General features: G+C 47.2%; 1 protein-coding gene and 1 long non-coding RNA gene across 3 annotated transcripts; one reads left to right on the top strand and one right to left on the bottom strand.

Annotated features, from left to right (window-relative positions):
- Positions 1 to 283: 283 nt before the first annotated feature.
- LOC117075330 lies at positions 284 to 15,970 on the bottom strand. Its single transcript, XR_004433970.1, has 2 exons — positions 15,884 to 15,970; positions 284 to 1,344 (listed from the first exon to the last, which is right to left on the bottom strand). It is a non-coding gene; the product is annotated as an uncharacterized LOC117075330 (long non-coding RNA).
- On the top strand, positions 11,405 to 14,309 carry IVL (involucrin). 2 transcript variants are annotated; one of them, XM_033197597.1, is made up of 2 exons: positions 11,405 to 11,465; positions 12,653 to 14,309. In XM_033197597.1, the coding sequence occupies exon 2, from the start codon at positions 12,672 to 12,674 to the stop codon at positions 13,980 to 13,982; it is 1,311 nt and encodes a 436-aa protein (XP_033053488.1). In that variant the 5' UTR covers positions 11,405 to 11,465; positions 12,653 to 12,671; the 3' UTR covers positions 13,983 to 14,309. The 2 variants fall into 2 exon arrangements, with proteins under 2 accessions (XP_033053488.1, XP_033053489.1); XM_033197598.1 differs by lacking the exon at positions 11,405 to 11,465 and adding an exon at positions 11,742 to 12,023.
- Positions 15,971 to 16,716: the final 746 nt, after the last annotated feature.

Below are 16,716 nucleotides of genomic sequence, written 5' to 3'. Positions count from 1 at the left end.
TTTTGACAGGAGTACTCATTTCTTCAACAAACATTTAGAAAGGTGTCATATTAGATGTATTGGAGAGACTATGCATCAAGCCAGTTCTACGTGTTGGGGAAGTCAAGAGGCCAAATACAGTCAAGGGCCCAGCTCTCATGAACTTAACATTCTAGGGAGGAAAGAACACAACGAATAACACAAGCTCCAATAGTGATGAGTGCCAAAATGAGATGAATAGGGCATGGGCTAGGGAATCAAATGTAATTGCAGTTTTGGATTGTGAATTTCCAGTTATTATAACTAGGCTCAAATACATGTTTATTAATCAAAATAGGAACCATGACAATCGACACACTTTTGCCAATAAGAAATAAGTTTGCTCTTTCCTGTAGCATTAAAATCTGTGACTCAGGGTTCGACAAACTCTTGGAAAGCATCTTCTGCATGCTGCTGGTTGTGGAAGCATTTTCCCTGCAAAATGTTGTCAAGAAGTGGTAGTCGGTTGGCAAGAGGTCAGGTGAATATGGCAGATGAGGCAAAACTTTGTAGCCCAATTCGTTCAACTTTTGAAGTGTTAGTTGTGTGACAAGCAGCTGGGCATTGTTGTAGAGAAGAATTGGGCCCTTTTTGTTGATGAACGCTGGCTGCAGGTGTTGCAGGTTTGGTGCATCTCATGAATTAGCTGAGCATACTTCTCAGATGTAATGGTTTCGCTGAGATTCAGACAGCTATAGTGTATCAGACCGGCAGCAGACCACCGAACAGTGAACATGACCTTTTTTTCATGCAAGTTTGGCTTTGGGAACTGCTTTGGAGCTTCTTCTAGGTCCAACCACTGAGCTGGCTGTCACCAGTTGTCATATAAAATCCACTTTTCTTCGCACGCCACAATCTGATGAAGAAATGGTTCATTGTTGTTGCATAAGATAAGAGAAAACGATGCTTGAAAAAGAACTGGTTTTTTTTTTCTGTTCACTCATGAGGGACGCACTTATCGAGCTTTTTCACCTTTCTAATTTGCTTCGAATGCTGAACAACATAGAATGATCAACGTTGAATTCTTCAGCAACTTCTTGTGTAGTTGAAAAAGAATCAGCTTGGATAATTCCTCTCAACTGGTCATAGTCAACTTCTTACGGCCAGCCACTACACTCCTCATCTTCAAGCCTCTTGTCTCCTTTGCAAAACCTCTTGTCTCCTTTGCAAAACTTCTTGAGCCACTACTACACTGTACGTCTGTTAGCAGTTTCTGGGCCAAATGTGCTGTTGATGTTGCAAGTTGTCTGCACTGTTTTATGACCCATTTTGAACTTGAATAAGAAAATTGCTTGAATTTCCCTTTGTCTAACATCACTTCCAAGTCTAAAATAAATATAAAATAAACAGAAAGTAATAAGTCATTAGCAAAAACATCAAGTGAGAAGTGTGCATTAAAATGATGTATAACATAACCACATTTACTCAAGAATGTATTCCGATAAAAAATGGCAAATTTCAACAACACAAAAGCCCCACTTACTTTCACACCAACCTAATATTTTAGAGAGGCTAAAGGAGCTATCTCAGAAAATTGACATTTGGATAGAGATCTGAATGACATAAAGAAGTAATTCACTGGGATATTTGCAGCCGAGCTCTCCAGAAACAGAGAACAAGTGGAAAACTGCAAGGCTGGATCCAAACCCTCCACAAGTAGGAGCTGAGGAGTGGGGAGGTGAGGTGGAAATGAACAGGGGTTGTGGAACAGTCAGGGCATCATGGGATTTGGTGTGTCAGTAACAGCTTTATTGGGGAGGAAGGGTGGGGTAATGAGCAGAGTTTACAAGGAGCTGGAGAAATAGAGTCAGCACTGGCTATTGCCCCATTTATCTGCTTCTCTTAACAATATTTTTAACAATGGTCTCTATCCTCGCTGTTCCCAAGCCCTCTCTTCTCATTCTTTCTTGAATCCACCCCAATCTGGCTTTCATCCTCACCACTGCCTTAGATTGCCAGTGTCAAGGTCACTAATGGCCTCTGTGTTGCCCGATCCAATGGGTATTCTTAGTCCTTATCTTTTAAAACATGTTTAATTGACAAAGATTCTATATACTCAAGCTGTACAATGTGATGCTTTGCCATATGTGCACGTTGTGAAATAATTGCCACAATCAAATGAATTAACACATCCATCAGGACTCAGGCTGTACCTTAGATGCCCAGAACTGTTCATCTTAGAACTGAAAGTTTGTACCCTTTGACCAACATCTCCCCATTTCCCCAGCTCCCCCCAACAGTTCCTGAAAACCCCTGCTCTACTCTCTGCTTCTACAAATTTGACTTTATTAGATTCCACATATCTGTACAGCATTTTCCTCACTGTTCATCCCTCCTCCTTGGCAATGTGACCACTTGTCTTCCAGAACACCACATTATCCTACCGTGTTTCTTAACTCTCTGTCTGCTCTTTCCCTTCTCAATTTTCCTGAACTTTTTCTTCATATCTCGCTGATCATTCAACGCTGGAGTGATTCAGGCGATCATGCTTGAGCCTCGTGTGTTTCCTCTCCATATTCATTCCCTTGGTGATTTCATCCTGGCTCATGTCTTCAAATGCCATTTATGTACTGATGATTTCCAAATGTATTTCCACAGCATAAACCTCTTCCTGAATTCACAACTAGTATCTCTAACTGCCTACTTGACAACTCTGCTTGGATGTCTAATAGATGTCTCAAGCTTAACATGTTTTAAAGGTCAAGCTGCTGACCTTTTCCATAAACCACCACGTCAGCCAGACACAGTGGCTATGCCTCTAATCCCAGCACTTTGGGAGGCCAAGGCAGGTGGATCACCTGAGGTCAGGAGTTTGAGACCAGTCTGGCCAACATGGTGAAACCTCGTCTCTACTAAAAATACAAAACTTAGCCAGGCGTGGTGGCGTGCGCCAGTAATCTCAGCTACTCAGGAGGCTGAGGCGGGAGAATCGCTTGAACCCGGGAGGCGGAGGTTGCAGTGAACCGAGATGATGCCATTACACCCCAGCCTGGGCAACAAAAGTGAAACTCCATCTCAAAAAAACCAAAACAAAACAAAACAAAACCAGCCCCACCCGTGGTCTTCCCCATCTCTGTTAATGAATCCTTATGGTCATTCAGGTTGTTTCCCACTGATATTTTATATCTTATTTTATTTGTAAGATACAAGTCTTATTGGTTCTAGGATCCAAACGTATCTATATTCTGCTCACCTCTCTCTGCCTCTACTGCTACCACCCTACTTCCAAGCCATCACTAAATTCCTACAGTTCCTCTAAGAGTTCAACTTGCTTCCACCCCTGCCAGAGAGAGCCTTTTAAAACTAAGTCAGATAATGTCACTGATCTGCGGCTTCTCATCTCATTGACTATAAAGGTAAAGTTGCTACATGATTTCTCTCCATTACTCACCTCTACCCAAGCCTCCAGCCTTGTCTCTCAAAACTCTTTCCCTTGTTCACTCAGCCCCAGCCACACCAGACTCCTTACTGGTTCCAGAGCACTCCTGCCTCCAGGATGCTGCCTATGCTGTGCCCTGTCCCTGCACTCATCCTCATGCTGACCTCCCTGCACTCATCCTCATGCTGACCTCCCTGCACTCATCCTCGTGCTGACCTCCTGGTTTTCTCCAGGTTCCTGTGTGAGGCCTTCCCTGGCTACCCCATTTAAAATAAATGACATCGCCCTCCTCCAGCACTTGGTAAACCTCTTCCTTGCTACATTTTTCTACACAGAATTTCTGAACATTTAACTTGATTTAAATTTCAGGTATGTGTTTATTTTACATACCTTGATTTATATTTCAGGTGTGTGTTTATTTTGTATAACTCCTCCAACCCCCTCTGGAATGAAAGCTCTAGCAGGGCAGGAATTTTTGCCTGTTTTGGTGGATGCTATACCCTAGGTCCTAGAACACAGGCACACAAAGAAGCTCTCAAGAAACAGCAGTTGAATAAAAAATCAACCAATAGGAAAGAAGGCAGGAAAGGCATTTCTAGCAGACAGGAATGATGGCAAGCACAAGATCCACAGACCTGGGACTTGGAGATCTGCCCTGCCTTTCTGTGTTCTCCTCTTGAGATTATATCATCCTCTGTAAAGCGAGGGTTACACTCTCCATGCCCTGAAGGCCCCTCCAGCACTAGTATCCCCGGACTTGGACTCTAAGCAGGGTAGAGAGGTGGCCCTGGGGTTACTGGGCCTAGGGCTCCTGGCAGAGGTAGGAGAGGTATGGGGAGAAGGAAGGGTAGCTGGAGCTGAGCATGCAAGTACTAGCCTATGAGAGGTAATGGGCCCTCCCCGCTTCCTGCCCGCTCCACCCCAAGCAGGCTTTCTAGTAAAACCTGAGTGGCAGGAAAATAACTTTGCAGCTACTCCAGCAATTTCCAGCTTACCTGTCTTCTGACTTGCAGCTTGTCCTGTCATGCCCTATGGAAGCCCTGGGCTCTCTCTTACTGGGGCATACCAGGATTCAGTGTCTATCACACTTGGTGGACATCTCTGCCCCCAGTGGAGAGGGTGGCTTGGGAGCACAAGGACTTAAGCTTCATCAATCTGCTGGCTTTGGGAGCACTGGCCAGCTGCTACACTACTCTGAGCTTCAGCTCCTCCTCTGTAAAGCATAAAGGATTATTACGTGAGAGTGAATGGGGAGTTGATGTACGGTGTCTAGCAAACAGCAGGTTTGGAAGACCTGTTCCCTTTGCACTTTCCTCTGCATTCTCTCCAGGGAGACTTCCCAAGCCCTGTTTCTGTTTATACCTGCATCCATGTAAAGTTAGTTGAGTGCTCATTTGGCATGGCACAGAATTGCACCTACCTCTCAGTTTCTGCACCTGTCTGTCTGTAAGGTTAGGAGTTCCCTGAGGGCAGAATCAGGATCCTCTACCACATCTAGAGCATCCTGAGTTCAGGGTTTGTATCTCCCTGTCAGACAGGGAGGATAGGCCAGGGCCCTCCCCAGAACACTGGCTCAGCTGAGGTCCCAGAGACCTGCACATGTCCTGACTCTGAGCATTGGTACCTAGTTTAATGTGAGACAGCAAGCAGAGGACATGTGTCTCAGGGAGGGAGAGATAGGCACTATTTTCTACTTTGGAACAGACCAACTCATCTAGTGGCCTGGAGCAGTCAGATAGCTTTGTGACAAACTGTCCATAAATACAGACTAGTTCATGGGCGGCTCACCAGGGCCCATGCCAGGCAGGAAAATGTAGGCAGCTCACTCATGTTGGTAAAGTCACGAGCCACACACACATACCCCCACACCCACACCACACACACATGCATGCACACGCTCAAGCACATGCATCTGAGTGGCCTCTGCAACTGCTTTTAGGAGTAATTGTAAGAGCAATTATGCCTCTCAAGAGGCAGCTAATGCAGGCTCAGGTGTCCCCCACCACTCTCTAATTAGCAAGGGAGAAAGAAGGAGTGGGGAGTGATAAATCAGAAAGCTGGGCAAAGTCCTGGAAAATCCCTTATCCCTTACATTTACTTGTCTGACATTTGAGGACACTTTGGAGGGAGGCTTCATGGCTGGACTTGGTCCCTGTGCTCCCCTTTTGTTCTGTGACTGTCTCTTTCTCCCCTCTGAAATGTCCCTCCCCCATTCCCTGCACCCAAGGGCCCTGCCACTCCTGGCTGCCCCCAACCAAGCTGTGCTCCTCACAGCCCTGCCTTCTTTTTCACACAGCCCTGTGAGGTCTGACCCCACATGGTAATTTTCCTGTCATCTCCATTGCATGTGCTTGGCTGAAACCTACCTTCTATCTCTGACTTGATAGGCTGTGACTGTATGTACACTCCTCACTCTATTACTATATTCCTTTTTCCAGATAAAAATTTTGTTCCAAACCACTGTCTATCCTCTGCCCATGCAGATCCCGGGCCCCTCCATGTACCATCGTTCTCTAGAAATGCAAAGCCACCTTAATGTCCCCATGATTCCCACTCATGTGAGCACACTCAGTGCACATAGGCTGTCATCAAAGCACAAGACAGAGTCTCACATCCTGGGCTGAATCGTCACCTGAGGCCTAGCAGCAGCAGACTGGAAGGAGCAGCAAATGGGAAGGGAGGTGACCTTGCTCCCCTCCCCACACTACTCCCATGCACTGTGTGACTGTGGGGCTTCATGTTTTTCATGGGCAAAATGAGTTAGTTAAAGTTGGTGTACTTTAAATAACTTACATCCTTAAAACTATCTTTAGGTAGGTAACATACTGTAATCCACCAGCAACCTTTGCAATGGCCCCCAACGATAAAACAGCCAACTTCCTGAGTACAACCTATGTGCTAAGTACATATATTGCCTCTCCAAATTCTCACAGAATTCTAAGGAGTTGTTAGTATCCCCATTTTACAGACAAGGAAACTGAAATTCACAGAGGTAAGAAATATCTTGTCCAGATTAAAAGACATGCAGGTGCAATTCAAACCTAGGCCTGTCTGACGGCAAAGTCAGTGCCCACCATTGAACAGTAACATTCTTTCAGATTGGATTAGGCTGAAATAAGCTCAAACACCAGACCCAGCCAGGAAGTGGAGCTCCCTATTCCCAGGACCAACGAGGGTCGTCCCAAGGGCATTTTGGCTGAATGAGAGCCAGAGAAAACTGGCACTCCCTCCAGAAAACCCAGAACTGGCCATGTTGGGGTAAGTGACTGACTCACAGAGCTGGAATGTGTCTTTGAAGTCACCTAGTGCAACCTGTCACAGCCATCAGATGCTCAAGCACCTAGTAAGGCAGCCTGATGGGGAGGAGAGACCCTGACTAGAGGTCAGGACACATGGATTCCAGACCAGCTCTATCACAGCCTCGCTGTAGGCTCTTGGACAACTCATGTTCTCTCCAGACTTCAATTCCTGTCAGAATACAGATGAGCCCCAATGGTGGGAAGTAGGCATATGTGTGTTAAGAAGCTCCTATATAATAAGGAACACCTACATTTTAAACTACTTGAAGGCAGGGACTGTGTGTGTTTTCTATTCATAAGCCTATCTCCAGTGCCTTGCACATAGTAGAGGCTCGGTAAGTGTTGGTTGAATGGATGCATCAATTATATTAACAACTTTACCTTGTGACCTGGTATTAGGCAAAGGCATTACTTCTTTTTTTATTGAGGTACAATTCATATAACATAAAGTTATCATTTTAAAGTGAACAATTCGGTAGTGTTTAGTACATTCATATATTATGCAACCACCAACCCTATGTGGTTCTATAACATTTTCATCATCCCCTTTAGCAGCTACATCCCATTCTGTCCTCCCCTCACTTCCTGACAACCATCAGTTTGCTTTCTGTTTCTATGAATATACGTATTGTGAATTTAAGTTATTATTATTAGTTATTATTAGATAAATAAAGAAGCTCTTATGCACCAGGCACAGTGCAAGGCATTTCCCATGCATTCTCTGAGGATTCTTCCATCTCAGACATTCTGCTGTCTTCTGGCACAGAGAATCAACTGTACAAAATGTGATTTCCCCAACAATGAGCCCAAAGGGGAGGAAATTTCCTTTAGTTGGAGAAGGGGACACTGAGTGTCTCTTTTCTCTACTACTGACAGCCTTTACACCTCTGCTCCTCTTGCTGCCACCAAGAGCAGAGCTGACTGTCCTTCCAGAGCTCTCAGATCCAAGAGCAAAGGCCAGCACTGGTGATTGAGATCCAGTGATCCAACAGGCCCAGGAGAGAAAGCTATAAGAAGATGTAAGAGAGGAAAGCAGGTCGGCCGGGCGCGGTGGCTCAAGCCTGTAATCCCAGCACTTTGGGAGGCCGAGACGGGCGGATCACGAGGTCAGGAGATCGAGACCATCCTGGCTAACACGGTGAAACCCCGTCTCTACAAAAAATTACAAAAAACTAGCCGGGCGAGGGGTGGGCGCCTGTAGTCCCAGCTACTCGGGAGGCTGAGGCGGGAGAATGGCGTAAACCCGGGAGGCGGAGCTTGCAGTGAGCTGAGATCCGGCCACTGCACTCCAGCCTGGGCGACAGAGCGAGACTCCGTCTCAAAAAAAAAAAAAAAAGAGAGGAAAGCAGGTCAGGACAGACAGATCCACCCAGAAGCCTAGAAAGGATGAGTCAGCCCTCTTGGCCCTTTCTTGGTCTCATCTCCCTTCCTTGAACAGCAGACAGACACAAAAGGTGAGAGAAGAGCCAAAGTCAGTCCTAGGAAGCAATGGAGAAAGACGGGGAGGATTCAAACTTTGTGGGGAAGGCCAGGCACAGTGGCTCACACCTGTAATCTCAACACTTTGGGAGGCTTAGGCGGGTGGACAATGAGGTCAGGATTTCGAGACCAGCCTGGCCAACATAGTGAAACTCCACCCCTACTAAAAATACAAAAATTTGCTGGGCATATTGGTGCATGCCTATAGTCCCAGCTACTCAGGAGACTGAGGCAGGAGAATCACTTGAACTGGGGAGGCAGAGGTTGCAGTGAGCCAAGATTGCACAACTGCACTCAAGCCTGAGAGACAGAGTGAGACTCTGTCTCAAAAAAAAAAAAAAAAAATGTGTGTGGGGAGGCAACTAGTGCACGTTGCAGACCGAGAGCCGCTGATGTAGGAGACAGTGCTCTGGGGAGAGAAGGAGGCCTGTGAGAGGGAGAGGAGGCTAGCAGCCTCAGAGCATGGGGCAGTGCCATACCGGGAAGCAGACAAGGCATGGCTATCCAAGACAAGAATACACGATTTTCTGGCCCAAGTCACTTTCCAGGACCATCTGTCACGACCTCTATGGCAACCTGCTAAGAGCTGTCCTCAGCATCCCTCCCCACAGGACAGTGAATCACCATGACCAATTTCTTCTGCCCCCTACAACTAAGCAACAGTTCAAATAGGTTGCCTCACTCAGGAGAGAGACAAACCAGCCAGTTTCTGCCTCCAAATCTGAAATAGTCAGGGCATCCTTGGGTTGGGGCAGAGCTGGGGCCAAAGCTTCTCCATGTGTCATGGGATATGAGCTCATCCTCATTATGTTGGGTGGGGATTGGACAGTTACCCAGACTTGTCATGTGGACCTGGAGCTTATGAGGTCATTCAGACGGGGAGTGAAAGAACCTCCCCCATATACATGAATGCCTGTCTCCCAAATGGGCAACCTGTGGGCAGAATATGAGACTTCTCAGCCCTAGAATATTGAGGTCTCCCCAACCCCTCCCTTGCATACACACACACACACACACACACACACTCCCTCAGTTTTATCCACTGCCCTCTTTCCCATACACTAGCTTTGCCCAACGGTCAAAGGCTCGCACATACCATCTTCTCCTTAAGACTCTTATTATGCCGTGAGTCAGAGGGCGGGAGGCAGATCTGGCAGATACTGAGCCCCTGCTAACCCATAAGACTGGTGTGACTTCCTTGATCCCAGTCTGCTGCCCTGGACTGACTGTCACGGGCTGGGAAGAGGCAGATTTCCCCCAGATGAGGTCAGCAGCAGAGCACAAGGGCATCAGTGCCGAAGTAAGGATGCTTGATTAGTTCTTCAAGGCAGAGTGGGTTGTGCTTCCTCTGCCCCAGAAAATGGCACAGTCCCTGTTCTATGGGAAAAATAATATGAGGTCCCAGGGTGGGCTCAGGGAACAGAGAGGTCATGAGGAGATGATAGCATTGCAGAAACCAAGGGTCCCTTGTGAGTCCTCCATCTGTCTTTTTAGACATGATCCAGGAATATGACAAAATTAGCGCTTTAAACAGATTTACTTGGCATTAAGAGAAAGGTGCCTGTCAGGAAAACTATGGGGAATCAAGACACTTCTCAAAATTAGCCCCGCTGCGTATTGTCTTTATAATTCCTTCTTTTTGGATTCGATTGTAAAAAAGAGAGTTTAAATGAATGATGTCCATATAATAAACTATTAACCAACCATTAAAAAGAAGGGGAAGAAATAAATCAGTTTTGTTTTTACACATACATACAGACACACACATATAAACATTGATCAACACTAAAATGTTTAATAGTCATTATTTTCGGGTGGGAAGATTCACTGTTCTTCACTGAATACTTGTAGAGCACATATTATATGCAGTGGTTTTGATAGGTTCTAGGGGAACAGTGGAAAACATATCGGGTATACCCTGCTCTTAGCTTATTTTCCAGTGGAAGAGATAGATAATAAACAAGTGAACAAATGCAAATAAAATAACTCTAGACTGTTACAAGTGAAATGAAGTACCAATCCTTTAGATCTGGTATACAGAGAAGGATCTCTGACAAACCCCAACATTGATACTGAAGCTGAAAGGCATAAAAGAGCCAGAGACCTGGGGAGGTGCCTGTGGGCAGAAGGAGAGCAGGTGCCAAGCCCCCAGGTGGAGAGCTCTGGGTTCATCTCAAGAACCAAAGGCCCTCAGTGAGGCAGGGATATACCCCTTAGGGAGAGATTGGCATGAATTGGGGCCCCAGAGGAAGGCAGAAGCCAGGTACCCAGGGCCTTTTAAACCACAGCAATGAGTTTGGATGTTATTTCAAGTGTGCTGGTGCACTGTTGGCACTGGGGAGAGATGTGCTCAAATCCCCACTCTGAAAGATTTCTTAGGCTATTTCTAGAGTATGGTTTAGAACAGGAAATGAATTTGATTATGATCTTTATACCTTCATGCATTTAAAAAAGTACTTAAGAAAGTTGTTTGGTTTGTCATTATAAAAACAATACCTATTTTTATATTGTGTATAATCAGTCCTGTTCCTTGCCTAGAGTGGGCCATGCTTTGGAGTTCTTGTGAGCATGGCATTCCTGAGAACTTCTCTAATTGCAGCCTCGGGCATGGAGGTTGGGCAGCAAGTGGCAGCAGCAGAGGACTCCTAGAAGTCTTCTACTTGACTCTACTTGGCCTAAAGTCAGACTCTCCCACCAAAGACAGAGTTTATTTCCACACAGAATTGAGTTAAAAATATATTCTGAGAGAGGATGGGCTTGTGACTCAAGAGAACACCCCAGAAATACCATCCCTTCATGGGAAGTGACTCTTTCTATCTCCAAAGCATATGACCCAGCCTGGACATCCCTGAAAGACACAAAACTTTCCATTTCATGCCCTTGAAAGTGAATCTTTCAGCCTAATAATGAGAACAAACTCATTGTGAAAGTGGAAAAAATGAGATTTGGAGCAGAAGTTTGACTAAGGTCACAAAACAGTAGGATGCCTCACTCCGTTCCCTGTGCCCAGGTCATAAAAGCATCACAGGAATAGTTGAGCTCCCAGAATCCTCTGGCCAGGCAGGAGCTGTGCGTCCCTGGGAAATGGGGCCCTGAAGGGTTTGCTGCTTAAGATGCCTGTGGTGAGTCAGGAAGGGGCTAGAGGAAGTTGACCAACTAAAGTGGTGAAACCTGTCCATCACCTTCAACCTGGAGGGAGGCCAGGCTGGGGAATGATATAAAGAGTGCCCTGACTCCTGCTCAGCTCAGCACTCCACCAAAGCCTCTGCCTCAGCCTTACTGTGAGTCTGGTAAGTGTCAGATGGTAGAACCAGGGTTGGGACTTGGGACCTCCAACAGCATACGACGTGGGAGTGGGCAGCCTGGGTGGGGGTGGGCATTGATCTGGGGCTGGATTCAGCTGGACTTTCATTCTAGGGGGTCTCAGGTCAGCGTACTGAGAGAAAAGTGCCTTGGCACAAAAGTACAGAACAGAGAGTAATCATCCTATGTCCCATCTTTTCTTGTGACCATATTTTTGGAGTTGTGTGTGAGAGAGAAATATGGAAGGGAGGAGGGGAGTAGCAGTCAATTTCTTTCCTAAATCTCTTGGGTTTTTGACTGACCATCATTTTGCCTTCTTTATGGAGGGAGGGGTTCAGGAAAAAGCTTCTACCTTTTGGCTATGCTGCACAGAAGGGATGGCAGGATATGGAAACCTTTCTATTTGGAGAAACCTAGGCAGAGCTGGGGCAGGAAAACTCAACTTAGAAGTATAAGTCTTGGAAGAACAAGCTCCAACTCTCAGCAACCTCCCAGCTCCCGCTAGCCCCACCCCAGACAACAGGACTGCAACTAATCTTCAGAAGGTCAGGAGAGAAAGGAGCCCTGGGGTTGAATAGGCCAACCTGCTGGCTTTACATAGGTGAAATCCAAGTCCCAGGAGACTAAGTGACTTGCCCAGAAACACACAGCATTCCAATGGGAGATGTAGGTCCAGAGTATTTCATGTGTCTCCAGTCTGGAGCTCACACCATGACCTCTTGGATCCTCTCTGGCACAGCCTATTGGTTTTCTAGGACTTGGTGTTCTCCAAGAGACATTTCGTTCCCTAAGGTCTTACTCCTCACTGTGATATAATCCCAGAACACATCACTGTTCCTTGGTCAGTGGAGCGATGAGGGTGGACACAAGGACTAGACAAGAGCAGACAGTGAACTGGCACTTGGCCCACCCTTGCAGAACAGCCTGGCAGACAGATTGCCTTGTTGGCTCTCACCTGGGAACAAGAAGACTCCTAGGAGGACCTTTCCTGCTCTCTCTATTTCCACCTTTCACTCTCTGCTGCTTTTGGGAAATGATAGTCTAGAGGTGGTAGGACAGTACCCTGCCCAAGGGAAGAGGTGATGCTAAAAAATCATGTACTTCTGCAGATTTCCAAGGTTTCATCTACTTCCTTTGCCTTCAGCCTGTGCATCAGACCTCTTCTATCTTTCAGGTTGACAACAGCTTCTAAGATGTCTCAGCAACACACACTGCCAGAGACCCTCTCCCCTGTCCTCAGTCAGGAGCTCCTCAAGACTGTTCCTCCTCCAGTCAACACCCAGCAGGAGCAAATGAAGCAGCCAACTCCCCTGCCTCCTCCATGCCAGAAGGTGTCTGTCCAGCTTCCAGTGGAGGTCCCATCAAAGCAAGAGGAAAAGCACGTGACTATTGTAAAGAGAGTGCCTGAGCAAGAATGTGAGCAGCTGCAGCAGGAGCCACAGAAGCAGAAGCTGCAGCAACAGCACTGGGAACAGCATGAGGAACATCAGAAAGCAGAAAACCCAGAGCAGCAGCTTAAGCAGGAGAAAGCACAAAGGGATCAGCAGCTAAAGGAACAGCTGGAAGATGAGAAGAAGCTCTTAGACCAGCAACTGGATCAAGAGCTAGTCAAGAGAGATGAGCAACTGGGAACGAAGAAAGAGCAACTGTTGGAGCTCCCAGAGCAGCAGCAGGGGCACCTGAAACACCTGGAGGAGCAGGAGGGGCAGCTGGAGCTCCCAGAGCAGCAGGAGGGACAGCTGAAGCACCTGGAGCAGCAGGAGGGGCAGCTGAAGCACCTGGAGCACCAGGAGGTGCAGCTGGAGCTCCCACAGCAGCAGGAGGGACAGCTGAAGCACCTGGAGCAGCAGGAGGGGCAGCTGAAGCATCTGGAGCACCAGGAGGTGCAGCTGGAGCTCCCAGAGCAGCAGATGGGGCAGCTGAAGCACCTGGAGCAGCAGGAGGAGCAGCTGAAGCATCTGGAGCAGCAGAAGGGGCACCTGGAGCAGCAGGAGGGGCTGCTGAAGCACCTGGAGCAGCAGGAGGGGCAGCTGGAGCACCTGGAGAAGCAGGAGGGGCAGCTGAAGCACCTAGAGGAGCAGAAGGGGCAGTTGAAGCATCTGGAGCAGCAGGAGGGGCAACTGGAGCTCCCAGAGCAGCAGGTGGGGCAGCCAAAGCACCTGGAGCAGAAGGAGAAGCAGCTGGAGCTCCCAGATCAGGAAGAGGGGCAGTTGAAGCACCTGGAGAAGCAGGAGGCACAGCTGGAGTTCCCAGAGCAGCAGGTGGGACAGCCAAAGCACCTGGAGCAACAGGAAAAGAAGCTAGAGCACCCAGAGCAGCAGGAAGGACAACTAAAACATCTGAAGCAGCAGGAGGGGCAGCTGGAACAGCCCGTGTTTGCCCCAGCTCCAGGCCAGATCCAAGACATCCAACCAGCCCTGCTCACAAAGGGAGAAGTATTTCTTCCTGTAGAGCAGCAGCAGCAGCAGAAGCAGGAGGTGCAATGGCCACTCAAACATAAATAACCACCCGCAGTCCAGAGGCCCTTAGATCATCTCATACAAGGGAAGAGAGAGCCACTGGTCCCACTTATTTCGGGTCCCCTAGGTGGCCCATCTCATCTGTGAACTTGACTCTGTCCCTCTACATGTCTCTTTAATGGGGTGGGGGTGGGAGAGAGGTAATTATTGTACCGTGCCACCCCCAATGAGCCCAATCCCAACCTCAGGTGAGCAGAGCCTCTACTTGAGGGACTATTGTTACTATAGGAATCCTTACTTCCCCAGTGTTGAAGCTGAATCAGTGAGTGTGTACAATAATTCATAATAAATCCTGGGAGTCTGGGGATCCTACATTCTCTTTAGCCTTTTCTTCTCTCTCACCACATAAAAACCTGTGTATGGGTCAATAGCTGCAAGAGACTCCTATGGCCTATTCTCAAAGGAGGACAGATATCTTGACCCTTTTAAAATTTTGGTCCCCAAACCACTCAATAGATCCAACAGTTCCTAAGAAAGAAACAAAACCCAAATCAAACAAAAACAAAATCAGCTTCACTTAATGCACTTGAAAACAACACTTGCCAGCCATGAAAAGGGGATACGTTGTTCTGGTTGCATCTCAGTCCAACACTACCTTCCACCACAACACCACACCCAATCCCTGGCAGAGCCCACTGTACACTTCTGCTCCTGACTCAGCTCCTCTCAGGAGAGGGACTGGGAAGATGCTAGGAAAGCTTGGGGGCTCCTTCTGGGTTCTAGTCTCTTCCTTGGAAACATTTCCAGGCTCTTCTGCTTGGGTTTTCTCTCTTAGAAAATCTCATTATTTCCAAAAGTCTTATGGTCTGCCTGCTTGACTGAGGAAGACTTTAGAAAAGCAATAGAAGTAGACTTGGGCAAGGTGGGGAGAAGAGGTGTTCCAGATCATCTCTGAGGGAAAGTGACAGCGTTATTAAAGGAAGTAAAGGTTGGGCCAGCAGCAGTCACGGAAGTCAAAACTACTGACTAAGCTGGAGAAATACAGACCCAGTCACTGCAGGTGTCACGCTCCTGCTACCTGGCTCCCTGACATTTCCATAGCCTTTACTGCCATCAATCATATCAGGACCTGGGACTCTCCTTTCCTGGGAAAAGCACTGCCTTTAATTCTTCAAATTGTTCACTTTTAACTATTTAACCAACGCATTTTAGGCAGGCTGTATCAAGCTATTCGAAGCTATTTTACTGCAGGCACATGAGGATATATCAGGGACTTCCCTACTGAAGTGTCCAGAGACGCTCAAGTTTAATCGATCAGCATGGTGATTGGCTTTAATGCGACCCCCAGAGCAAATGCCAGAGAAAAGGCAAGTAGGCAAGGCAAAAAAACTTTATTTACAAGCCAATGTGAAGGAGGGAGCGAGTTTCATCCATCTCCGGTGGTGGAGGCCGACGAAGTCGCTCCCGTGTTCTCAGCGAGGTTCCTGCGTCAGCACAGGAGCAGGGGTCAAGGAAGTTAGCACGGGGGCGCGCCCACCCGGAAGGGGCTTTTATGTCCTGGGCCCGGGAGTGGGTGGGCAGTGGGCGGGACATAGGCGGGTCGGGGGCGGGGCGGTAGGCATGGCTAGGCGGGTTCCGGTTCTTCTCCGTCGGAGGTCGGGTTGCGCCTGCGCAGTCGACCCATGTCTTTCCGGGGCGCGGAAAAGTTGACGGTGAAGAACCCGGAACTGTGCCATCTTGCCTCCATTTGTCCAAACACATGGCACTTAGCATTCCTTCCTCCCCACCCAACCCCAGCAACACTCACTGTGTTTCCTCCTTAGGTGTTCTCTCATTGAGTTAAGAAAACTGCCATTGCCATGTGTGTATTCACAATCATTCCTCATTCTTCCTCCTCTTCCCTACCCCCATTAAGGATCAAGACAAGTCGTGAAGTTGTTTCTCACCTGAACTGTTGCAACACCCTTGCAGTTGGTCTTTCTTGCTCTCTATCTCCCCCCACCCTGCCATCCACTCATCACCCAGAGGACAGGGTGTTCACTTAAAATTCTAATCTAACCACATCCCTCCTTAGGTTAGCACTTGTCAGTGGTTCTCGTAACTTAGACCATGAGAAGGCAGGCTCAGGTTCTCCTAACAGCAGGGTTGGGTAGGACTGGGCAGGGAGACTGGGGACAGAAGGCACAGTAATCAGAAGCACGCAGGGTGTGTGCACATTTTCTTAGTTGATTTTTTTAAAATAGACATTTTTTAGGACGGTATCAGATTTGTAGAAAAGTTAAGAAAATACTAGAGTTCTCATATATTTCACACACAGTTTCCCCTATTATTAATATTTTACATGAGTAGGGTACATTTGCTACAAACTATTGCAACTCAATACGGTATTATTAGCTGAAGTTCCTGGTTTATTCAGATGTCCTTAGTTTCACCTAACATCTTTTTGCTCTTTCAATATCCCGTCCAGCATATCATGTTGCGTGTACTTGTCTCCTTAGGCTTCTCCCTTGACAGAGTCCGTTCCTCAGACATTTTTGGTGTTGTTTTGATTATCTTGACAGTTGTGAGGAGTGCTGGTCAGAAATTTTGTAGGATATCCCTCAATTTGTATTATATTTGTCTGATGTTCTTCTCATGATTAGATTGGGGTATGGGTTTTTAGGAGGAAGACCACAGAGGTAAAGTGTTATTCATTCTTACTACATCACATAAAGTATATGTATATCAGACATGACTCATCACAGTTGCTGTTAAACTTGATCACTTAGCTGAGACAATG

The sequence above is a fragment of the Trachypithecus francoisi genome, unplaced genomic scaffold (genome assembly GCF_009764315.1).
Source record: "Trachypithecus francoisi isolate TF-2019V2 unplaced genomic scaffold, Tfra_2.0 Lachesis_group5, whole genome shotgun sequence".
In the NCBI taxonomy this organism is placed as follows: Eukaryota; Metazoa; Chordata; class Mammalia; order Primates; family Cercopithecidae; genus Trachypithecus; species Trachypithecus francoisi.
The sequence above is the reverse complement of the archived record's forward strand: the minus strand, read 5'-3'. Positions and strand labels throughout refer to the sequence as shown.